Below are 25,772 nucleotides of genomic sequence, written 5' to 3'. Positions count from 1 at the left end.
TCAGATACAAAGCTGCGTATTTTAGACCCCCCTTCTCTCCCACTATGTCTTCTCCTATAACTAACAAGAATAGAAATAAGTGTGAAGCCAGTAATGTTAATTGCCATAGATAAATGTTACAGGGAACATCTGTATGAGAAGGATATGTATTGCTTGCCAAGCTAGTTAGGGAAATATGTATCTGTGATGTAACTGTTGTTTTATATATGTGATGTACACGCTTATTTAGTCACTTGGCTAGTGGGGCATGAGCTGGGCTAAGTCACTTTCGCTAGGTTTGTTTTCCTGAAGTTCACTTCCGAACTCCATATCTGGTTTCCAACAACTGTTTGCTGCTACACAACATCAGTGCCTGACCTCACAAATGCGCTTTTGGAAGAATGTTCAAACATTCCCATAGACACACTAAACCTTGTGGACAGCCTCTTCCCAGAAGAGTTGAAGCTGTTGTAGCTGCAAAGGGTGGGCCAACTCAATATTGAACCCCACAGACAAAGACTGGGATGCCATTAAAGTGAATATGTGTGTGTAAAGGCAGGTGTCCCAATACTTTGGACAGAATAGAGCAGTGATGGCGAACCTTGGCACTCCAGATGTTTTGGAACTATATTTCCCATGATGCTCAACTACACTGCAGAGTGCATGAACATCATGGGGAATGTAGTTCCAAAACATCTGGGGTGCCAAGGTTCACCATCACTGGTATAGAGTATAATACATATTACTTATTGTATATTAAATACACGTGTGCTGTGTTGGTCCTGGTACTTTTTTATTTTTCCTGAGTGGACTTCCTAGTATATGAATGTGCCTTCTATGCCTTCAGCCTAATAACTGTATATCTGCAGTATGAGATCTCAGGCACTGCTGGCTGACTGCTAGTTTCAGGAGATTTGGAGTGAGGTTGGGTGATGTCACCTTTCTCACTGTTCTCCTTACTGGAGGCTCAGATATGAAGAAGCAGTGCTGTATCCTGGCCTAGGCCAACAAGGCCCAGGCCTAGGTCAGCACTTTGCAGGGGGGCAGCAAAAAAATATTTAATTATTTGTATAATAATAATAAGTGAAATAATCCTATAATTACAATTAGTGGCAGCAAACACAAGTCCAAATATCTTAAAAGAGTAATCTTACAAAACCAGTGACATAAGGCTGTACTAATGGGAAATGAGAAAGGCTGCACTGGTGACCACACTGATACGCTGCACTGACGGCAGTAAAGAGGCGGCACTGATAAGGCTGCACAGATGAGGCTGAACGTATGGGAACTGATGAAGCTATGCTGATGGGCACTGATAGACTATGGTTATGGTCTGTGGTTTACAGATGACAGGGTGGGTCATAAACAGGAAGGGGTGTGGCCTTTTCAGGAAGGGGTGGGTCATATTTAAATTGGGGGGTGCACAAGTTTAGTCAGGCCTAGGGCAGCACAAAACCTAAATACACCACTGTGAAGAAGTCATGCCTCTATGAAGTTGGCCACCTCCATACAGAGACACAATGCAGAACAAGATATGGTAAGTCAGTAGTGGAGAAAAGATCAGCTGTAGGGAGACCATGGGCCATACTGGTAGCTAGTCCTTTGCCCTTCACCTAACTCTTTTCAGGATAGAACTTTCAGAGTTTAGTTCATCTATGAACTATACATATTTGCAAGTATGCAATACTAAGAAATGCTGACTTAGACTGTATTTGTAGTAGATCCATCCTGTGAGCTTGTATTGACACTCAATGTTAAAAGGTGTGAAAAAGTTTCATTATGAAATAAACCATTTCCGATCACACTAAACATTTATCAGCAATGTCTTGATAAAGAGACTTACTTGTGTTTTTCTTACATATAAACCCTCTTCTTTCAGAGCACTCTGTCGGCACCCAAGTACCATCAACCGTCAAACGTGTGACACACATACCGCCAGTCAAGTCTTTGTAGTATGATATCTCGTTATTCCAATTGGTGTAGTTTAATGTTGTGCCGTCTGACCATGTTTCTGTGCTGTCTAAAAGAAAAACACATATAATTGTGTTTAATAGCAAGATCCACCAGAAAATGATTTAAGTTTTAGGAGCCCACTAATGGTAATAAGTAACAGATATCTTATGGCTCTCAGAGATTCCATTGTTATTTCCTTATAGTAGCCTTTGTTTCTCCCCCCTCCCATGAGGCAATTATTTGTGTTTGTCATATCATCAAGGGAGCATAGCAGATTCATAGCAGTTGCAGCTATAACTGGGAATATCCAGCTGTAACTGGGAATACCCAGCTGTAACTGGGAATACTTGGTGTCCTTAAGAATAACTTGCTAGCCACCACACAAAATTTAACAGGGCTCACCTAACCCTGCGTGAATTACATAGTATCTACACTGACTCTTATTTTATAAAGCGCTGCACAAAATATTGGCACTATATAAATCCAGTATATTGATAATAATTAAAAGAATACTACATTAATACATTAAAACATAATTTCTAGTGGAGATGTGCTCTTTCTATAGAAAACCAATAATTTATTGTTGTGGGTAAAATTCTGAATTGAATATTTATCAGTATTTTGATTATTGTACGCTGTCTTATTTAACCCTTTCAATGCAGTCACTAGATCCTAACCTGTTTGGGTTCCCAAAGGTTACAGAGAGCATGTGATTCTATTTGCCCTGGATCAATGTCATGAATTGCCATGGTGTAAGTTTGCCGGCAACCAGCACCATAACAACCAATGACATTTCAAGGCAGTATGTATGGCAGCATTGTTTGCTATATTGACCAAAAAAGTCCTTCTGTATTATTCAGAAAAAATCATCCAGTGATCCAATTATTATGTGTGAGGATTTTCAGCCAATATAAGGACTGAAGGCTTACCGGAACTCCATCTGACACCACCACCCGAACCTTCCATGTGGCGGCGCAACATTCTTGCTCTTATATCCTACCTTAGGATATAAGAGCCAGAACGTCAAGCCTCCACATCGAAGGTCCAAGTGGCGGTGTCAGAAGTAAGTTTAGCTGTTTCACACATTGTTTATACATGTATTTTATACCTGTTTGATTTTAATTTTATGTCCATTCCAATAAATACTGCACTATGAGGCATGCTTTTTGTTTAATGCCTTTGGTATTTGGGGACATACTGTATGAATGGACCTTAACCCTGTAAAGTGAGAAAGATTGGGAAGAATTTCATGCACTGAAGCCTGCAGACATTCCTGACTTCACCTTTGTTGCTTTAAATGAACATTTTTTGGTGAGTGCGCAATGCATGGGGGGTGTAAGCTGGTGAAGGCTGGTGATCGGTGTTTGCACTATTATTTTGCATTGAATGATATTCACTTGGGTGTAATTATCGATATTTAACAATATTACGCCATACAAGTTTTTTCCCTGATACACCTGCAGTTTCACTATTAAGGACAGAGGAAAGGACACACCAACTATACAGGATTGGCACAATCCATGTGTGTTTGCTGAAGTTAAGTGTGCAGCCAATAGTTCCTGTAAATCTTTAATCCCTATATTGGCTGAACATTCTCACACATATTAACATTGGATCACTGGATGATTTGGGTGTTTTTTCTGAATAGTACAGAACTTTTTTGGACTACAACTATAAAGTTGCATTTTTATTTTGTTGTATTTTGCACATATCACAGTGCTGCATATTTTGTATGTTTATTGATTTGAAGGATTTGGTATATTGCCTTTTGCCAGCACCTGTATACATTTGAATTAGCTCACACTTCACTTTTTTTTCAGTACAGTGTTGCAGAGCAGCCACCCTCATTCAGCAGGGGACAAAAGTCTAGCTCCTCTAGCCCTGCTCCATCTCCCGCCCGCTGCCACACTGCTGGAGCCAAAAGGTAGGACCAGTGCCGGGACAAGGTCATCCAGCGCCCAGGGCAAATATGCCAAACGGCGCCCCACCCTTACCTTAGGGTTAGGGTTAGGTCGCCCCTCATCCCTGCAATAACCCATTGCGCCCAGGGCAGCTGTCCCTCCTGACCATCCCTTGTCCCGGCCATGGGTAGGACTTTAATGTGAAGAGGGAATGTTTGATTGGTGGGAATCATATGTGATGAGAAGACTCAGTGATAGGGGAATCAGATGTGAAGGAGGCCCTCCGATGTGACTAAGGGCTTTTGATGTAAAGTTATAGCAGAACTTCCCCATAAAAGGGAAGTTCCACTTTATGTCCTTCTCCTCCTCTATAACTTTTGAAAATTGTGGTTTGGGGGTGGGGTGGCGAAGGGGAGCAGTAACCTTGTCTTGATAGGTACCCACTTCTACTTCCAGTCTGATTGTCTAGGCAATTCCACCGGAAGTTACCCCCCCCCCCCCCCACAACCTTTTGGGACACATCGTCATCGTCCCAGGAGGCTGTGGGACCATTTACACAGTGCAGCTTGGCTCGTGCATGCAAAGCGGGAAGCCAGCTGTGAAGCCACTAGGAGCCACAGCTGGCTTCCCACACTAAACATGCGGTCCTGAAGACCAGCGAAGAACCAGCCAAGGTGAGGACAGCGCTGTATCCGTGGACAGCTAAGTATCCTTTTTTTAAAATCTACTGTAGCTGCTGACTTCCTTTTTTTTCAAACATGCTGAAGATCCTCTTTAATTTTATCAAGGCAGTTGTTTGCAACATCCCAGGCTCAGCTTTCCCACTGATAGGTAAAAATTTCCCTTTTTACAGTTTAGGCTGAGATGCCTCAAGATTTTGCATAATTTGAAATGGTGCTGTCAGGTTTTTTTTTTGCCATCTGTGTCCCATTTCCCTTTCACTTCCTGTCCCATAGACAGAACAAAAAATGAGAGGAAATTCCTCCAAAGTGATTAATTTAACTTTCAGTGATAATGATAAACACGTCAAATAGCAAGAGTGAATCTCCCTAAAGCCTAGTACACACTGATAGTTTTTTTTTTTCCGTTCAACCCAGTGGGTTGAAAGAAAAAACATTGACAGCTCTGGTCGGAGCCACTGTACTAACAGTCCGACGTTAGTACAGCAAACTCCCCCACTGAGCTGTTGCGCTCTGACAGGGGGGCACCCCCCGCCAGAACACTCCTGTCAGCGCTGTTAGCCATTGGCTGAGAGTGCTGATCTGGAGGCAGTCAGCTGCTGGTTTTCCAGCATGCTAGTCCGTCGGCCAAACGGCTGACATGCTCACAGGCCGAAAGTCAGCCGGTTTTTATTTAACTGCCCGATGTCACCCATCATTCCGCCCTTGTGCACTAGGCATACCAGGGAGCACGGACAACAATAAAAACCTAGGGGGCTTCTAGTCCCTCCCCACTCTATCCAAAGCTAAAAAAAAGTGTGCTTTTAGTTATATTGTACTTTTCCCCCCTTCATCACCAGGCCATTTTTGCTATTCTGCATTGTGCTAATTTAACTGGCAATTGAGTAGTCATGCAACGCTGTACACAAACACACAATACTTTCACACAAACAGAGCTTTCTTTGGGTGGATCACCACTGTGTTTTTTTTATTGTTTGCGATATAAATAAAAAAATTATGAAATTATTTAAAAAAAATATATATATATTTTTTACTATCTGGTATAAAACATATGCAATAAAACAATTTAAAAAATCGAATTTCTTCATAAATTTTGGCCAAAATGTATTCTGCTACATGTATTTGGTAAAAAAAGAAAAATCCCAATAAGTGTATTTTGATTGGTTTGTCTGACAGTTATAGCGTCTACAAACAATGGGATATATACTGGAATTTTTATTTATTTTTTTTTTTTATGCTACTAATGGTGGTGATCAGCGACTTATAACAAGACTGCAATATTGCGGCGGACAATCTGACACTGGGGGGAACCAGCTGCCACTGACATCACCAGTGACATTAATACAGTGATCAGTGCTAATATTATGCACTGTCACTGTACTAATGACACTGGGTAGGAAGAGGGTAACATCTAGGGCGATCAAAGGGTTAAATGTGTGCCTAACTGTAATGTGTGTGTGATGTGTGCTGCATTTACTAAGGATCTTCTCCCCCCCCCCCCCCCTACTTAGCAGGGAATAAAAAAAACCTAGGAAGATCCCCTGTCAGTGAACAGAGCTGTGAACAATGATCATCGGGTGCCGGCGGCCAATCATTGGCTGAGACCCTTAGAATGGCTTGTGCTGTGATGAATACTGGATACGTGATCCAGCGCAGGGAGGCCGCTTTGCTGCCATACTAGTACATTAGGTGGTCGGCAATCGGTTAATCTCTGGGGTCGATTCACTAGATAAATAGACTGTGCATTTTGCAAAGTGCAGTTGCTACAGAGCTTAGTAAATGAGGGAGAACTCTGCTGACTTCCATCATCCAATCATGTACAAGCAAAAATGCGTTTTTTTTTTTTAATTTTCCTTGCATGTGATTGGGTATTCTTTGCAAAGTGAAGCTTTACCTAATTTACTAAGATCTGGAGCAACTGCGCTTTGCAAAGTGCCCAGTCTATTTGTCTCTAGTAAATCAACTCCATAGATTCTATGATTTACTACCTGCGTACATGAAATGCATCAGAGCAGAAAATATGTCACCAGCACACCAAGGATCCCTAGAACTGGTCCAAAGCTGTATTCAGCGATCACATCATAGTTACAGAAGAAAAAGTTTTGGAGCCTCGCAGGACCCCTTCATCAGGCATGTGAGAGGTCTCTATAAAACATGTTAATGGATCTAAGTGCAGCTGTATTGTTTTCAATAGGGACATGCACAACATGCTCCGTGTTCAGATTTGTAGCCAAAAATCAAAAACCTGCATTTTATGCATGTACATGTGAATACGGATGTATATACCTATACATAGATGCAGATACAAAACTAGAGATTTATGCGTTGAGTTGCCTACATGTTGAAAAGTGTCTAAAAGTAAGAATTTTGTTAATCATTTATGCAGGTACCGTTGTGCCAGAAAAATCCTGCCTTTATGATCAGTAAAATTCTTACAATGTGCATGTAGCCTTAAAGTATCTGTTTACCTATTCAGAAAAAAATGAACTAACACCCCCCCCTCCCCTCCCCCCAGGTGATTCTGTTTCACTCTCCATGCAGCCCCGTGCATTGGTCCTAGGGTTTCAAAACCATACTGTTCTTTCTCTTCTTTCCCTAAGGACACCGACACATGCATGTGCAGGTCCTGACCAATCAGAACCCCTCTGAACCGACCCGGCGTCCCTAGGGAAAGAGGAAGAACAGTACAGTTTTCAAATCCCAGGACCATTGCTCCAGGCAGCCACCAGAGGGACCATTAACAAATCTGTATGCAAAATATCATTACAGTGATATAACCGAAAAGTTGACGCGGTATTAAACCCAAAACCAAAAAATTTAATATATTGCAGCTTACCAATCATTAAATGTAGTGCCTTCATCCTTTTATTTATTTATTTTCAGGCTTTTTTTCCCCTATGTTTTTACCTGGTGATCTGGCCAGTAACGCACCTCCTGTCATTTGCGTGTCCCCAGTCTGGCTTAGGGAGCACAGGGGGTACATTTAGATAGCAGCATTGTCAGTCTGGGGGGAGGGGTGTGTTAGATGTACTAGCAGATTTAAATACACTAACACATTGAAGCCAAACTCCAGTTAACACTTTATACTCAGTTACAGAAAAATTTTTTTTTTTTCTCTTTGGACAAAGACTTTTTATAAATAAATACAAGCTGATCATTGTAAGTACCTCTGGCCAAATCACCAGATGAGAATAGAAGAAAGAAAGCCTAAGGCTCCATGTACACGGGACGTTTTAAAAAGTCCCTTGAAAGCTGGAATTTAAAGGACGTTTAAATCGTCCATTGTGTCGCGTTTGCATGCCGCGTTTAGCGGGCGTTTGCGCTCAGAACCGTTTCTAGAGGTCAAAAAATCATTCCCCTTTAAAACGGAAAAACGCGAGCGCTAAACGCGGGTGATCGCGTTAGTTTGCGTTTTTGCGTTTGAAACGCTGGTAAACACATGTTCTGAACATCCCGAACGCAAATAATTGCTTTCCAAAAAACTACACTGAACTCAACTGCCTGTAAATGACTGTAAACGACCCTGTGTACATGGACAGATAAGATAACATAGAGGAGGGTTCAGGGGCTTCTGAAAAAAAAACGCCCAACTGCTCCTAAACGGCCGTTTACAAGTTGCAGTGTACATGGACCCTAAAAAGAAAATGAAAGCAGCCATCGCCTCTAAGAATTAGTAAGCTGCAATATAATATAGGTTTGCTTTTGGGTTTAAAGGAGCTGTAAAGTCAAAAGGTTTTTTTATCTTAAAGAGGAAGTAAACCCTCCTCTGCAACTTGTACCTATAGGTGATCCTATGATAAGGCTTACCTATAGGTACTGTAAATATCTCCTAAACATGTACAGTTTAGGAGATATTTACCTTACATGCAGCCAGTGACATCACTGGCGCATGCGCTCTGAAGGAACGGCCGCTGGTGCCGTTCCTTCAGAGCCCCGTGTCGTGACCGTCGGCTCCTGCGCGCGTGCGCGGGAGTGACGTCACCCCGGCTCCGGCCAATCAGATGGCCGGATGCCGCGATCCCGAAAGACGGGCAACTGGACATGTCGCCCGTCATACAGGTAAGGCACGGCGAGGGCTCGTTCTAAGGTAAGTATTTCATAATGAGCTAGTATGCGATGTGTTTCTTTTTCAGGTTGAAAAAAAAAAAAAATGTTATGGGTTTACAACCTCTTTAATGCTGCTCTGTGCAAACCTACTGCACAGAGGAGGTAAGTATAACATGTTTGTTATTAAAAAAAACAAAAACAAAAAAAAAAAACAACAAGACTTTACAATCACTTTAGGATGGCCTTCACAAAGCTGAGTTGGTGCAACCACTGGATGTCTGTGGCAAGAATCTGCAGAATAGGCTGATTTCATAACGCATCACTCCAGCAGCAAGAATCTAGATTCTTCCGCAGGAATCCGTTGTCGGCACCAGCCCAGCCGTGTGAAAGTGGGCCTAATACTGCTTTAAAAATTTGAATCATAGTTTTAAATGACTTTTAGTCTTCAGAATAATTTTCTTACCGTTGCTAGATGTTATTCTGTTTAACCATATGTCTTGTACGGTAAAGGAAGTGAGAAATCTCTGAAGAAACACATCTTCCTCTTCATGCATTAGACTCAGGATTCTAGAATCTAGACATGAAACAGCCACAAAACATAAAAAGGTTCATTTGTTCAGCCGGTTATCGGTTTCCTGCTTTCCTAATGGCTAATCTCAAAAGAAACAAAGACAGTTTATCGAAATAAAAACCAAAATAGATACAGCAAAGTCTCCTAATATAACACGTTTACATGGAACGATATTTTTCCAAAGATAATACTTCCAGGAAATAAGGCATTATTAGCAAGCAAAAATAGCTGTGTATCTTCTCATGATAGATTAATGATCAGAGCTGTGGCACTGGGGACAATGGGCAGCTATTTACACAGAAATGCTCAAAATAAAGCAATAATTGTGTGCAATCTATTAGGCTCCATGCACACTAGCAAGTGATTGTTAGTGGGGCACAATGAGTGCCCAACGACATGAGAATGTGGCTGCCCAAAAGCTTTGGTTTAAATTATATTTGTCATTTTATTTAAATCTGGCTGCTATTACTTTAAGATTAGGGCCTTTTGAATGGTCAGTCTAGGCGGGAAAGTGGCTGCGGCTTTTGGGCAGGAAAATCGCGGTCGTTTGGGTGGGAAAGTCAAGGGGCGGCTGGGCGGGAAACACGTGAGTCACGTGAGGCAACGTCACGGGCATAGGCCTATATAAAGGGCTGCGCGGCTTCAGTCTCCTCAGTGTCTCGGAGCGGCTTGGCGAGCTCCCCTCCCCCTCTCCCTGTCGTGGCACCATTATGTAATTTGTCACCCTTGTATCAAGGGAGGACTTTGTTTGAAAGATTTATTGGTCATCACTCGAGTTCTATGACTGAGTGATATTTTGTTTTCTGGATTTTAATTTTATTATTATTATATACAGTGGCGGCTGGTGCTCAAAAATTTTTTTTTGGGGGGGGGGGGGGTAAAAATGTAATAGGCATTGCTTTGCGGCAAAAAACGATGTAAAAAATTGCGTGACTTTGAGGTCGCAAAAGTGTGAAAGGGGCCTTCACTAAATAAGGTATAGTGTGCCCCCTTTGAATGCAGAGAGACCAGCATGCCCCCTTTCAATGCAGAGTGACCAGTGTGCCCCCTTTCAATGCAGAGAGACCAGCGTGCCCCCTTTCAATGCAGAGAGACCAGCGTGCCCCCTTTCAATGCACAGTGACCAGAGTGCCCCCTTTCAATGCACAGTGACCAGCGTGCCCCCTTTCAATGCACAGTGATCAGCGTGCCCCCTTTCAATGCACAGTGACCAGCGTGCCCACTTTCAATGCACAGTGACCAGCGTGCCCCCTTTCAATGCACAGTGACCAGCGTGCCCCCTTTCAATGCAGTGACCAGCGTACATGCCCCCTTTCAATGCAGTGACCAGCATACATGCTCCCTTTCAATGCAGTGACCAGCGTACATGCCCCCTTCAATGCAGTGACCAGCGTACATGCCCCCTTCAATGCAGTGACCAGCGTACATGCCCCCTTCAATGCAGTTACCAGCATACATGCCTCCTTTCGATGCAGTGACCAGCGTACATGCCCCCTTTCAATGCAGTGACCAGCGCACATGCCCCCTTTCAATGTAGTGACCAGCGTACATGCCCCCTTTCAATGCAGTGACCAGCGTACATGCCCCCTTTCAATGCAGTGACCAGCGTACATGCCCCCAATGCAGTGACCAGCGTACATGCCCCCAATGCAGTGACCAGCGTACATGCCCCCAATGCAGTGACCAGCATACATGCCCCCAATGCAGAGATCAGTGTGCGTGCCCCCTTCAATGCAGTGACCAGCATACATGCCCCCAATGCAGAGATCAGTGTGCGTGCCCCCTTCAATGCAGTGACCAGCGTACATGCCCCCAATGCAGAGATCAGTGTGCGTGCCCCCTTCAATGCAGTGACCAGCGTACATGCCCCCAATGCAGAGATCAGCGTGCGTGCCCCCTTCAATGCAGTGACCAGCGTACATGCCCCCAATGCAGTGACCAGCATACATGCCCCCAATGCAGAGATCAGCGTGCGTGCCCCCTTCAATGCAGTGACCAGCATACATGCCCCCAATGCAGAGATCAGTGTGCGTGCCCCCTTCAATGCAGTGACCAGCGTACATGCCCCCAATGCAGAGATCAGCGTGCGTGCCCCCTTCAATGCAGTGACCAGCGTACATGCCCCCAATGCAGAGATCAGCGTGCGTGCCCCCAATGCAGTGACCAGCATACATGCCCCCAATGCAGAGATCAGCATGCGTGCCCCCAATGCAGTGACCAGCATACATGCCCCCAATGCAGAGATCAGCGTGCGTGCCCCCAATGCAGTGACCAGCATACATGCCCCCAATGCAGTGACCAGCATACATGCCCCCAATGCAGAGATCAGCGTGCGTGCCCCCAATGCAGTGACCAGCATACATGCCCCCAATGCAGAGATCAGCGTGCGTGCCCCCAATGCAGTGACCAGCATACATGCCCCCAATGCAGAGATCAGCATGCGTGCCCCCAATGCAGTGACCAGCATACATTCCCACAATGCAGAGATCAGCGTGCGTGCCCCCTTATTTACCTGGAGCAGCAGCGGTGGCGGGCGGCTTCTCATCAGTGTCCCGGCGTCGGCTTCTCATCAGTCCCGGCGGCGCATCTCCTCCAGTCCTCCCACTTCTGCCTCCTCATCGGCCAATGGCATTGGGTTTGCCTTGCAGGCCAATCAGGAAGCGCGTATCGGATGCGCTTCCTGATTGGCTAGGAGAAGGATCGGTGTGGCAATAGTGAATTTTCATTCACTATTGTCACACAATGGGTGGGCTCGGGGTGCACTGCTCTGCGCCCCGGCTCCACCCTTTGCATCACCCTATTAGAGCCTCTGGCTCTAATCAGGTGATTAAAAAAAAAAACCCCATTAAGCTCCATGCGTCCGGCGTCCCTGCATGCAGATTAGGGGGCCAGACGCATAGATGGGGGGGGGGCGCCCCTGCGCCCTCAATAGACCAGCCGCCACTGCCTAGGTCTCAGTTCATTAAAGGTCCAGGTGGCCGCATTATCAACAGCAACAAATTCAAGATGGGCGGTCAACCCTCTCGTAATTACGTTCCTTAGAGGGGTGTTAAAGTCACGTCCTCGGGTCTACACACCTTTCCAAAATGGGACCTAACTCTAATCCTGGAAGCCTTGGCGAAACATACTTTTGCTTCTATGGAACAAATATAGATTTTGAACTTATCCTTAAAGATGGCCTTTCTTCTAGCCATTACATCTGGCAGGAGGATATCGGACTTGCAAGCGCTGGGAATCAGAGAGGATCACGTTTCTTTCTTTCCAGACAGAGTGGAACTGCGACCTATTCAAGGTTTCACCCCTAAAGTCGCTACCGCAAGTCACCTCAGGGAACCATGGGCCTTGGCAGTTTTTTTTTCCCAGTCAGAAACAGACCCAAGCTTGGACATAGCGAAAGTCCTTAAGAAGTGTCTCGAGGCTACAGAAAAATTTAGAACATCTAACAGGCTGTTCGTTATCCCATGGGAAAAAAACAGAGGGAAGGAAGCCTCTAGCAGGACTCTTGCATCCTGAATTGTCAAACTAATACGTAAAGTGTACAGGCCTAAAGGCATGGTTCCTCCGGAGCAGGTAAAGGTTCATTCAACAAGATCAATTTCTGCCTCATGGGCAGCCAGAGCGAACGTCTCCCTGGATACCATCTGCAGGGCTGCCACATGGTCGTCTCAGCACACATTTATAAAACATTGAGTTGACCCTGGAACGCTCACCACTGTAGAATTTGAAAGAAGGACCATGCAAGAAGCCCTTTCTTCATCTAAAAAAAAAAAAAAGCAAAACATTTCCTTGTGTTTTAGCATCTACCCACCCTTTTGTCAGCTAGTTATTTATCACAGGTATGCTGCCATGGAGGCACCAGGAAAACGGAAAATTGTATCATACTTAATTTTAATTTTCCTTTCCTGGTGCCTATCCATGGCAGCATACGCTCCCTCTCTCGGTATTCTATATCACAGGAGAATGCTGGGAATAGGGGGCGTCTTTCTTTTAAGCTATTCACTAGTCCTGAAGGCGGTGTAGAGGCGGAGCTCTATCACAGGTATGCTGCCATGGATAGGCACCAGGAAAAGAAAATTACGGTAAGTATGATACAATTTTCAGTTTTTTCCCATTTTGAATAGAGCAATGGAGGGTATACCCCTGTCTGATTTTTTTTTTTTTTATGCCATCTGTGTCCTATTGGGGAGATTTCTCTTCACTTCCTGTCAAATCACCAAACAGGAAGGAAATCAATGCAAATTAAGGGAAATCCTTGGGGACCAATGGGTCACCACAACTAACGTCCCCCATTCAAAGATTTCCCCCCTATTACTTTTCTGGGGACAACCCAAAATTTGGGATTGTCTTTTACTTTCAACCATAATGGTAAACAGGACAAATAGAGCGGGTGAATCTCCTTATTGGGTTCACAGACAGCAATAATAACTGACAGGGGATCTAATCCCTCTGCACTCTACCAAAAACTAAAAAAACTGTTTGGTTTTGGGATAGGAAGTGAAGAAAAATCTCCTCAATGGGACACAGATGGTGAAAAAAAAATCTGACAGGGGTTATAACCCTCCCTTACTCTTTCCAAAATGAAAAAAAAAGATCTACTTTAACCATGAGAGGGGGCATTATATTTGACCCAGCCTCTTGAAGGATACATTCCCTATAAGCGCAAATATACTGTACAAGTTCATCTGAAACAAACATGCATCACTTGTAATCACTCCTAAGGATGGTAATTCAGTGACCAGGACATGTATGGATGGGAACCATCATCTAATGCTTGTGGGCAGCCTACAGGTAATATGAGATAAAAGTTAAGGCATCATTCGCACTGGTTTACCTTCCTGCCGACAAATCTCCTCAGCGGTGTGGTAATCTGTGTTGTTTAAAACACCTGAAAATGTGTAGCAAAATTCTTGGTACTGTATCCAATCTTCTTGACAGCTGCCAATAAATTCTATGGTTCTGTTTTCTGAAAATAAAACATCCGGTTATCAAACATTGGTTTCCACAAAGCTGATTTAAAGCTGAACTACAACATTATTTTCACTAAAAGTGAATGGAATGATCAGTCCCAGCATAGATTATACCTCTGTACCATGTTGTTCTGTTATCGGCAGATCCTCTGATATTTTGGTTTTGGTTGAGGTTTTGTATCATGTGACATTCTGTATAGTCTGGATGTAGACTGAAGGCCTTCCAGCTACTCCCTGATCAATCTCTAGCCTAGGACACACCCTCTGTAGTCTTTCAGCCACTTCCTGCTCAATCTCTAGCCTAGACACACCCCTGTCGTCTTTCAGCCACTCCCTGCTCAATCTCTAGCCTAGACACACCCCTTTGTAGTCTTTCAGCCACTTCCTGCACAATCTCTAGCCTAGGACACACCCCTCTGTAGTCTTTCAGACACTCCCTGCTCAATCTCTAGCCTAGAACACACCCCTCTGTAGTCTTTCAGACACTTCCTGCTCAATCTCTAGCCTAGACACACCCCTCTGTAGTCCTTCAGACACTTCCTGCCCTATCTCTAGCCTAGGACACACCCCTCTGTAGTCTTTTAGCCACTTCCTGCTCAATCTCTAGCCTAGGACACACCCCTCTGTAGTCTTTCAGACACTTCCTGCTAAATCTCTAGCCTAGACACACCCCTTTGTAGTCTTTCAGCCACTTCCTGCAAAATCTCTAGCCTAGGACACACCCCTCTGTAGTCTTTCAGACACTTCCTGCTCAATCTCTAGCCTAGAACACACCCCTCTGTAGTCTTTCAGACAGTTCCTGCTCAATCTCTAGCTTAGAACACACCCCTCTGTAGTCTGTCAGACACTTCCCGCTCAATCTCTAGCCTAGGACACACCCCTCTGTAGTCTTTCAGACAGTTCCTGCTCAATCTCTAGCTTAGAACACACCCCTCTGTAGTCTGTCAGACACTTCCTGCTCAATCTCTAGCCTAGGACACACCCCTCTGTAGTCTTTCAGACAGTTCCTGCTCAATCTGTAGCTTAGAACACACCCCTCTGTAGTCTGTCAGACACTTCCTGCTCAATCTCTAGCCTAGACACACCCCTCTGTAGTCTTTCAGCCACTTCCTGCTCAGTCTCTAGCTTAGAACACACCCCTCTGTAGTCTTTCAGACAGTTCCTGCTCAATCTCTAGCTTAGAACACACCCCTCTGTAGTCTTTCTGAGTCTGAAAATTATGTTACTTCCTTTACAGCTCTGATAGTGGGTGGGATGGAATACATCCTAATTAGCATTCAATCACACCCAGTCACACCTACAGGAAGAGTCCAAACCTCTCAAGTCCTGCCTCACAGATCACAGCATTATTCAAAAGGAAAAACCTTCATACACAGCCTGTTTTGATAGCTAGCTGTGCTGCTGCCAGGCAAGATTAAATGGATCACAATTAGAATTCAACCCTGCCCAGTTAAATTTGCTGACCAGTGTGAACAGGGAGATCCTGCCATCCCAGAGGCCTGCTCTCTGTGATCTGATTCATTTACAAATGAAGGAAACACCGTCATAATAACCTTCCATAGCCCTTCTTCTGTAGTCTTGCAGGAAGTCATTATTGTTTGGCATGCTGCCAGACAGGAATGACACGTTTACACCTGCTTTCAGAAGTGTGATCTGCATTCAGACCCCCCCACATCAACTCCCAGAACTGCTACAAGTGACTCCCATAGCCCGCCCTGAAACTACAGAGTCTCAAAGCATTATGGGACATGTAGTATCAGGACTGGTAAAGGAAGGAAACAGGAAGTTAGAAAACTTTGAAATTCAGCCAGGAGAAGGAGTGACATTATAGATACACAAAATTGCTTTTTACAGCTAAATAAGGAAAGATACAGATAAAATGACAGTGGGGGTTGTGATTAATTTACATGCACAATGCATCTGCTTTGGGGAAGAAAAGCTGGAGTTCTGCTTTAAAATAAAAAACTGACTTTATGTTTGCCAGTACCCCTTTCTGCAAACACAAAAAAACCACAGCAGTAACCTAAAGCAATGCAGACAGTTCTAATGGAAGACAATTGAATAAATGAGTCTAGGCTTTTCCTTTTCTGAAGCTCTGCCAGTATGGATGTATTCACCCCCAGAACAAAATAATAAGTGGTAACAGAATGACAATACCTGTGCTGACAAGACATATGGCGCCTTGCAGTTCCATATTACAGTCCACAGCACTCCAGAGTCCATTGGTGTTGATATATGCACAGTTCCCATCTTCTGATGGTGACTCATCTGCCCATGATGTAAACCAAGAAAGAGAACCATCTGCCCATTCAAATGCTTTTTCTCCCTGTTGATATTAAGATGTCATAGTATAAGCATTTGTGGAAAACAAAGTCAGACATGATAGCATAGAGGCAGCTATAAAATTCAATGCAGGAAAAAGGCACCTTTACTCAATATAGTCCACAATATAACGATTTTGCTTAAATGATCAAAAATAATATTTCTGATTTGTTTGATGACAAACTCATCAAAGTATTGATGATCAGGGGTAACAGATGAATCATAAACATTTTTTTAACATGTATAATCTCATTACTGTGTGTGGTACCCCGCTGACAGCCGATAAGCCATCCAATGTTAAAGCTGCTGCTAGCTAAGAAGAAAACAAAAACTCTGGAACAGCATTAGGAGCGTTTTGGAGAGTTCAGTGTTTTTTTCTGCTGGAAAAATAGTCCAAAAAACTCTACAAAATCTATTTTTTTTTCTGCTCTCCTAAACACTAAAGTAGTGTGCATGGAAACATAGGATAACACTATTTAGCTTCGATGAGCAGAACAAATGCTAATAACAGCTTCTAGGAGTTTAAAAAAATGCTAGTGTGCATGGAGCCTCAAAGTAGAACTGCAACCAGGCTATGAACATTCATATATATCCATATTCCTAAAAAGCAATAAATAGGATCAGGCCTCAATGACCTCTGTAGCTGAGGGCACAGAGGAACAATTCATCCTAAAGCTAAAGAAATGCTGTAAATTCTTTCAAGTTAGCACTCAGATCTCTCTTCCTGTACATCTACCCTATAAAAAATGGACACTGACATGTCAAATCGCATGTCAAATCAGATCAATGTGAAAGTGGGCTAAAGAGGAGTTCCAGTCACCTGCGGTAAAAATAAAAGTCAGCAGCTACAAAAAGTAAAGTAACAAACTGCACCTGTCCCAGGATCCAGTGGTGAGCTTACCCCAGTCGGTCTCACCCACTGTCTTCGGTCCCCGAGTTGTGAGTGGTTGATGCAGTCTCTGGGACCTGTCAGTGTCCCTGAAGACTGCAGGGTTGAGGGAGGAAAGAGAACTTCCATTGCAGAGCACCGCGGCGCTCAGAGCGGAAGTGAGTACCCGCTTCCCCCCTGAGAAACAAGTCCTTAAAGTGTACCTTCCCCTTTTGGGTGAAGCTCTGCTTTAAGGCAGAAAGTGTGTTACTTTCCAGATTCCTAGCTGAAAATAAAGGAAGAAGAGCCTGAAACAGAAAACAAATGCAGCCATTACATCTAAGGACTGGTAAAGTGCAATATATTACATATTTGTTTTTCATTTTAGATACATTTTAAGAAGAACAAGTGGCATTGGCCCTAGAAGTATGCAGGCACCATGAGCTTGGAGATTAATCAGCCACAGTTCAAGGAACCTTTAGCAACCTCTGGAGGAACCCTGGTTGAGAATGGCTGGTCTATAGCCTGACCACAGTTCTACATCAAAGGAAAACATTTCTAGATGAGGGTCTTGCAATTTTAAAAATGTGCCTCCAATCCTGATATATTCAATTGCAAAGTTTTTGTCTTGGCACGGGTCCATCCTCTGCATGCCCTTGTATAGGCGGATGGCTGGAGCTGACATGTAATGTTGGCACCTGTGAGCAGTGCACTGAGGACGGAAGAGTTCAGGGACCTAACATTGCTCCTGGAGATCTTTGATTCAGGGGCAGAGATGTAAACATAGAGCTTATTATTACCTTTATTTCCCCTAAAAAAACTTTTAGCTGTGAAAAATTACATTTCCAGCATGAACTGTCCTCTGTGCACATCTCCATAGCTTCTCAGAGGTCAGCGAAATCCCCAAAGATGTCACCGGAGATTATAAGTAATTCTCACCAGCTGCTGAATGGCTGTTTTTTTAAGGCTATAGTGTGCCCGGACCAAGGCTTTGTAGCTGAAAATTAAAGTCACTATGGTTTAAATACACTCACCTCAGTCCCATTTTGCAACCCTAAATGTGTATTTATCAACCAGCAAATGACCGATTCACACATCATTTGTTGCTTTTTCATCACTGGGCACCTGTTAGAAGATTCATTGAATATACTGCCTGTATGAGATCAGATTGGCCTGAATGCACACCCAATCAAGTAAGTTTTGTGTGTAGCCTGGCCGCACAGCTAGTATTGTTCAAACTGTTATTCGTTATTAAAGTTCTGCAAAGACAGTGACTTTGGAATTATGGGAGATATAGTTCCGGGAGGAGCCAGGATCATAGACTGCTATGTAGAGAGACTCTTCTCCCAGGGAGCAGTGTGACGCGCGTAGCCTGCTGGGAGTGTCTTTATAAAGGGGGGCAGGATCTAGTTTCGCTCTCTTGCCTCGAGGACAGCATGCCGTAAAGAAGGGGAAGAGCTGCCGCGGATCGCAGAGGAGTAGGCCTAGTGGCGGACCCTGGAGCTGAAGCGGGCAGTGTGAGTGCACGGAGGAGTCTCCGTAGTGTGACCGAGCGGAAGGTCATCTGACAGGCTGAGGGAGATGCTGAGCAGAGCGGGGCCTGGTGGCAGCGGAGAGCAGAGTTCCTGGTTTGGGTGAGAGACATCCAGTATCTACATCTTCACTAATCACAGTCCTAGGCTGAGTCAGGGCAGGACTGCCAAACTGTTTGCTTAAAAAGGCCATATGGAAATATAGATATACCACTGGACACTGCAGTCATGTATATAGTGCGTGAACTTGGCCTTAAGCCCTCTATTCTGCCCCAGGCTGTTAGTCTGTTGAGACACATCAACATCTGTTTTACATTCGTTTCTGTGGATTACAATTATTGACTACTTTGGGGATCACAGTTCATCATCATCATCATCACCTTTATTGGATTACAATTACTTTCCTTGGATTGTTTGGGGATTCCTTACCGGTGAAGACTAGTGAGGCCTCACTCTTCAGGAGACTATTGCAGTTCAGTATAAAGGGGGCCCCCGTTAGTACACAGAGTGCACTCTGATAGTAGATCTAGTATTGTTATACTGTTTATTCTACATTAATCATTAAGTGTAGTCATTCTTTATCTGTGGTCACTCTCTAAATATACTTAAACATTCAGTGTGTTTTTACTGTTGCTGAATCCAATCCTCTAGTATATATATGCATTTATTTACATATAAATGTGTGGCCTGTGTTCCAGATCCTGAGTGCTGAACTATACTCAAATCCTTGGTTGGGAACTCAGGATCTACCTCATTGGCAACCCTTGCATTATCTATCATTCTGTTTATATACTTTAGTTTATTGCTAATTAAAAAGCAGTAAACTTGTTCTTACACTGCAATATTTGTGGTCTTAATCATTCAATATGACAGAACAAATAGTGTCAGTTGGGTTGGAGCAGGCTCAGGGTGAAAGAAGTGAAGAGGATACCCATGCATTAAGCCACTCCTTTGGGGGCAGGACTACATGTGCTTTTCAGCAAATATCTAGCTTTTTCTTTATTCTTCTCAACATATCTAGAAGCATTTCCTGGACATTACTGGATGACATTTTATATGGACACACCTTTATTAGTGACAATCCTCTGCTGCTACGCCCCTAAAATACATATCTGCATACACAAGCATTTGTATTCTGTATCCTCTGCCAGGAAATTTTCAAAGTACGGGTTCAACCCAGCCTTATTTTTTGTAAGCAAAATGTATTTAGATCTAAGCACACTTTACAGCGGGGGTCAGCAACTAGTAGATTGCAATCAACCAGTAGATGGCGGACAGGTGACTGGTAGAGCGGGTCTGGGTTTGCTGACCCGCCATCCCAGAGCATCAAACAGAATGAAATGCAGAGAGACTACTTGTAAAATTGGAGCTGTAGTAGGGAGTAGAGATGGGCTCAGGCGTGTTCGGGGTTCTAGTCCCAACCCGCTTGCCCGATCCTGCCAGGAAGCCGACACTGTACATCGCTAATCACAGGCACTGAGATCTCCCCTGGTCTGTGCAGCTGCAGACCAGGAAATGTCTCATTGCCTGGGATTAGGGTGTGCAATGTTGGCTTCCTGGCATGATTGGGCAGGTGGGTTGGGACTAGGACCCCAAACACGCCTGAGCCCATCTCTATTAGGGAGCAAGAGCCGCATAAGCTGATGCCTTCTTTGTAGTGTTGGCTCCTGTCCCATGCAGAGTGATACCAACTGCACTCTACCTCTTATCCCGTCTCCAGAGTGGTGCCAGCAGCAGGAAAGAAGAGCTCTTCAGGTCAGTGAGAAGCAATACACTGGGCATAATAGTATAGGACTGCTTTCACACTGATGTGCTGCGGTTAACCCACACTGTGGGAGCAGTGCAGTGTACCTGCAGCTTTCCTGTGGGTCAGCTGCACTTAGCCCTAGACTTCTATTATATCCTGCGGGTTGGGTGCACTTTCTGAATGTAGGAGTTTTGGTGCGCTTTCAGAAAGTGTACCACACCTGCAGGATATAATAGAAGTCTAATGCAAAGCACAGCTAACCCAGGAAAGTCACAAAGGCCCTGCACTGCACCCGCGGTGCAGGTAAACAGCAACCCATCAGTGTGAAAGCAGCCTTATAGGGGGCTCAAAACAGTAGGGGCTCATTCACAAGGCACTGCTGCTCCTCTGAAAAGTGATCTGAGTGTGTTTGACAGGTGGCAAGGAGGCGATATAGCGCTTCCTCCCCACCTGATTTAAAACCCATGATTGCCGTGCAATTCACACGATTGTGACACGATAATACAGCAATTAGAGGTTTAAATCAGGTGTGGGGAGGTGACACTGTGCCCGGTGATCATTGACTTCTTCCATGCTGTTCAGGTAGATCTCTTTAAAGTTGCCTACCCCTGCTTTACGGGGTGTTCCTAAATACAGATAAATATAAGAGCGACTTATTATAGTCTATGCTAAATATATTAAATAGCACTTACCATTTCTTTATGGAATCCAATCCAGTGAGAATAACCTATGCGGTGGACAATGACAGTGGCAAAGGCTTGATGATACTCATCAGTAATGGTAACCAATTCAGCCCCATATCCCTTGCAAGCAAAAGAGGCATCATACCAGGTCATGTTTCCAGATATTACTCTGTACAATTTATGTCCATATGGCAATATGTCTGGTATTGGGAACATGTCAGAACCATTTAGACTGTGACTGGAAACATCTAAAATTGAAAGGATAAACGTATGAGTTCTATGGCTTACCAATCAATTTGATTATTGTTCTGACTTCATGTGCCTACACTGATGGATGCAGAGGTATACTGTTCATTTGATTGGTTGGACCCATTCTTACCCTGCCAGTGTTATCATGACATGACATAAAGCCTTGCTAATAGTGGAAAGCTGCAGAGGACATCCTCAGCTCATAGGAGGACATTCAAAAGCCTTTCAAATGCAGAAATAATATAACAATACACCTAGATTCCTTCCATGATCCATTGATCGCGGCAGCTCTCTTTAGTGCAGCCCTGTAGGCCTGAAAGTGACTATGCACCTTATGTCTGTGTTAGCTACTAAAATATTGAGACATGTCCCAGTAGCCTTCTGGGGTAAAATAACCTTCCTAGGGACTATACTGTAGGGACACCACAGGCACTGGTTCAAAAACGCCCTCTATTCCATTATAAAAAATATGAGCGCCCAACCTTTTTTTACATTTTTCATTTATGTTGATTTTCTATGGGTCTTTGGTCTGGTCATGTGGCATCACAGATCCTTTTCCTCTTGTGGTGGACAGTCCTAAATGCTGCAAGAAATGGCATTCTCCTGTAATCCCAGAGCAGCTTGATAATGTATCCCCAGGATGTGGGTCCTTGACACCCTTGGCTTACAAAAAGTGGGTGGTATTCTATTGTGTTCTGGTGGGAAGCCTCCCCCGCCGGCAGAACACAATGATCACTGCTAGCAGCTATAGCTGCTGGCAGTGATCGCATGCAAAAAATCTGACAGGCTGGTGGTACTGAAGTCGATTGATGTATCAACTTCAGTACAACCAGCCTGACTATAGCTGGATCGAATCTCGGCTGGTCCCTGCTAAACCAGCTTTAGGGTTATGAAAGGATACAATCATTATAGGCTGCAGCTACTGAGTGACTCTGTAGGGGCAGAACATTACCTTGTGCTTTCTCACAAATAAATCCATAGCCTTTGTGGCCGCAGTTTTCAAGATGCCATTTACCAACAGGAAAAATGTTGCGATCGGCAGATATGGCGGCACATTGGTGATCTTGAATGCTTTCTGAGCTCTAAGACAAAAGACAACATCACTGTGGGCCACATTTAAATAGAAACATTGTTGAAACATAGTTATTGATAATAAATCAGATAAGTAGCAAAAAAGTAAAAAAGATAGTAGGTAGCAAAAGTGGAAACCACTTTCATAAAATTAAACACAAAGAGGTTGTGTATGCTTCCTTAGTTAATTAACTTATAGCAGTGCAGCCAGAAATAGTCCAAAGAGCTTTTTGGTTGATATCAGTGGCCCATAAACAATCATTTAAAGCTGAACTTATACCTTTAACCGGTTGCCGACCGCCGCACGACTATATACTGCGGCGGTCAGCCCCGGCCAGGCAGAGTGACGTATCGGTACGTCACTCGCCTGTCACTGACTTGCAAACCAATTGCGGGCGGGCGCGCGCCCGCCGAGGCGCGCCCGCCACGCCTCGTTCACAGACAAGTCAGTGCGTGTGACCGGCGGACTCGATGTCTGCCAGTCACACTACGATCGCTCTTGTGAAGGGAGAAAGACAGAGCGGCTTATGTAAACAAGCCGCCTGTCAGTTCTCCCTGTGTAAAAATGAAGATCAGACGGTTCTACTATGTAGAACCGTTGATCTTTGTTTTTACACCAATAGCAATGTCCCTGCACAGTTAGAATCACGCCCCTAGGACACACTTAACCCCTCCCTGTCCAATAAAGTTAACCCCTTCCCTGCCAGTGTCATTTTTGCAGTAACAGTGCATATGTATAGCACTGATTACTGCAGTAATGTCACTGGTACCCCCAAAAGTGTCAAAAATGTCAGTCAAAGGTTCGGTCTGTCCGCCACAATGTCGCAGTACCGAAAAAAAATTGGAGATCGCCGCCATTACGCGTTAAAAAAAACCACCAAAAATGACAAAAATCTTTCCCTTTGTTAGTAAACGCGATAACTTTTGCGCAAACCAATCAAAATACGCTTTGTGCGATTTTTTTTACCAAACATAGGTAGCATAAAACAAATTGGCTGAAAATGTTAAAAATGTTTGATTTTTTTCATTTTTTTTTTGGGGAATTTCATATAAAAAATGTGAAAAATATTGTTATTTTTGCAAAATTGACGCTCTTTTTTTGTTTATAGCGCATGATCAAAAAATCGCACAGGTGATCAAATACCACCAAAAGAAAGCTCCGTTTGTGGGAAAAAAAGGACGTCAAATTCGTTTAGGTACAGCGTCGCATGACCGCGCAATTATCCGTTAAAGTCACGCAGTAAAAAATCGCAAAAAAACCCCTGGTCAGGAAGGGGGTAAAATCTTCCGGGGCTTAAGTGGTTAACAAAAGGTTAAATAGTTAAAGGTGCATTTATGAAAAAGAAAAATTGCAGAGTGAATTATCCTGGGAAATTCAATGTACATTTGTTCAGTGTAAATGCTGGCAAAATTGAAAGTTACTAGGCTAGCTTAAAAAAATACTGCAAATCTGGCCACTAGATGGAGTGGATGATCATAGTAGATAAGTATTTCATATGATCATCAGCTCCATCTAGTGGCTATAATGTGCTATTTTCCTGATTCATGCTTTCACATAAATAAAGAACATTTGACCACGAGACAAAATAGTTTAGTACTAGTTGATTTAGCTGGCATTTGTACAGAACCAATGTATATGTAGTTTGGCAGGACACGTAGCTCTGCCAAATGTTTATAAAAACACTTCCTAAAATTACAGTGCTGAAAACAGTAAACATGCAGTCTTCCTTTCTTGTTTGTCTTATAAATCATGTCAGGGGCAGGACAAAGTCTGTTGGCTGTAGAAAAGACGACACCCGGCGTGAGAGTGGCATTCTCCCTACAGCAGTCCAACACGCCCTCCCGCTGAGTTACAGCTACAGATAGACAATTTACAAAGCTAATGCTCCCTGCTGATTGGACAGCTCAAGCTGTGACTCAACAGGGGGTCATGTTGGACTACTGCAGAAGGACTGTTGCTCCTGCACAGAACCATGTGGTCCTCTCTGTACCCGGCATCCTGTGCACTACTTTCAGCACTTTGAGATAAACTTTTGAGATTTTAGAGGGTACAATTAGGCTTTGAACTATTTTTTGGGTAAAGCAAACAATTGTTGCCACAGATATCTTCAGAAGATTAGGACACCATCATGGGTGCCTTTTCTGTATTTTAACATAATCATAAACAAAGCAAATTCAAGTAGGCAGTCCTTAGCTGGCACCAGGCGGGAGGTCTTGCACTTATTTATATGAACTATATCACCTTGGCATCCTCTTATGTGGATAGAAATATTTCTTCAGAGGCTGAGCTCCCAGTACGGTAAATCTTTCCAAAACACTCACCCTCCTACACATAATGGGATTCATTTTTAGAGGGCTGACATTAGAAAGTTTTACTGTAGTTGGACTTTATTCCTCTCTAAAGAGTTTACAAGTGTCATTATTCAAACAAAGAACTTTTTTTTTATGGTGCTGGGATAGAGGAAGTGAGCCAAATATAGTTGAAGATGAGGATTCTGGGTAATCCCCACTATACATTTGTGTTCTCCCGACTTGACTACTGCAATACTTTACTCACTGGTGTATTTTAATCCACTAAAAATCAACTACAATATGTACAAAATTCTGCAGCCAGAATCCTGACAAGGTCTGGTACAAGTGATCAGATTACCCCAATCCTGGAGTCCTTGCACTGGCCACCTGTCCAATTTCGCATATACATTAAGATCCTCTTCCTCTTGCTCACCTATGAGGTTCTTCATTGCTTAGCACCCCTTTATCTGTCTGAACTTTTATCAACTTAAGCCCCGTACACACGCAACGATTGTTGGGCGTGAATTTTCGGCCAAAGTCCAATCGGCCGATTGTCGGCTTGTTAGTATGATGATTCCGACAACCGACTGCGACTTTTCGGCCGAACAAAATCAGGTGTGCATGCTATAACATTTTTGTTGGCTGCCAACAGAACGGCCGATTGTCCGTCAGTCAGTACAGATTTCGGCAGACAAAAATCAGATGAGCAAGACTGGGCATGCTCAGAGAAGAAAAAACACACGGAAAGTAAACCAGCACATGACATCACTTCTGCAGTTGGTTGTTGTTGGCCGAAAAAATTTGTGTGCAGTCTAGAGCACATTTCAACCAACACAACAACACTGGACAAAAGACAGCCGATCGGTCGGCCAACAATCGCTGCGTGTGTACGAGGCATTACTCCCTCCCT

General features: G+C 43.8%; 1 protein-coding gene across 1 annotated transcript in view; it reads right to left on the bottom strand.

The window, feature by feature from the left end:
- The window catches only part of PLA2R1 (phospholipase A2 receptor 1), a 155,109-nt gene that overhangs the window by 7,834 nt on the left and 121,503 nt on the right, over positions 1-25,772 (bottom strand). The window contains exons 23-28 of the mRNA XM_082260092.1: positions 22,452-22,581; positions 21,260-21,498; positions 16,256-16,424; positions 13,963-14,094; positions 9,024-9,134; positions 1,823-1,999 (exon numbers count right to left, since the gene is read on the bottom strand). Of these exons, the coding sequence (XP_082116218.1) occupies positions 1,823-1,999; positions 9,024-9,134; positions 13,963-14,094; positions 16,256-16,424; positions 21,260-21,498; positions 22,452-22,581 (958 nt within the window). The remainder of the gene's footprint in view (positions 1-1,822; positions 2,000-9,023; positions 9,135-13,962; positions 14,095-16,255; positions 16,425-21,259; positions 21,499-22,451; positions 22,582-25,772) is intronic.

The sequence above is a fragment of the Pelophylax lessonae genome (genome assembly GCF_965119305.1).
Source record: "Pelophylax lessonae genome assembly, chromosome: 6".
Taxonomy (NCBI): domain Eukaryota; kingdom Metazoa; phylum Chordata; class Amphibia; order Anura; family Ranidae; genus Pelophylax; species Pelophylax lessonae.
Note: the sequence above shows the minus strand (reverse complement) of the source record. Positions and strands in the feature narration are given on the sequence as shown.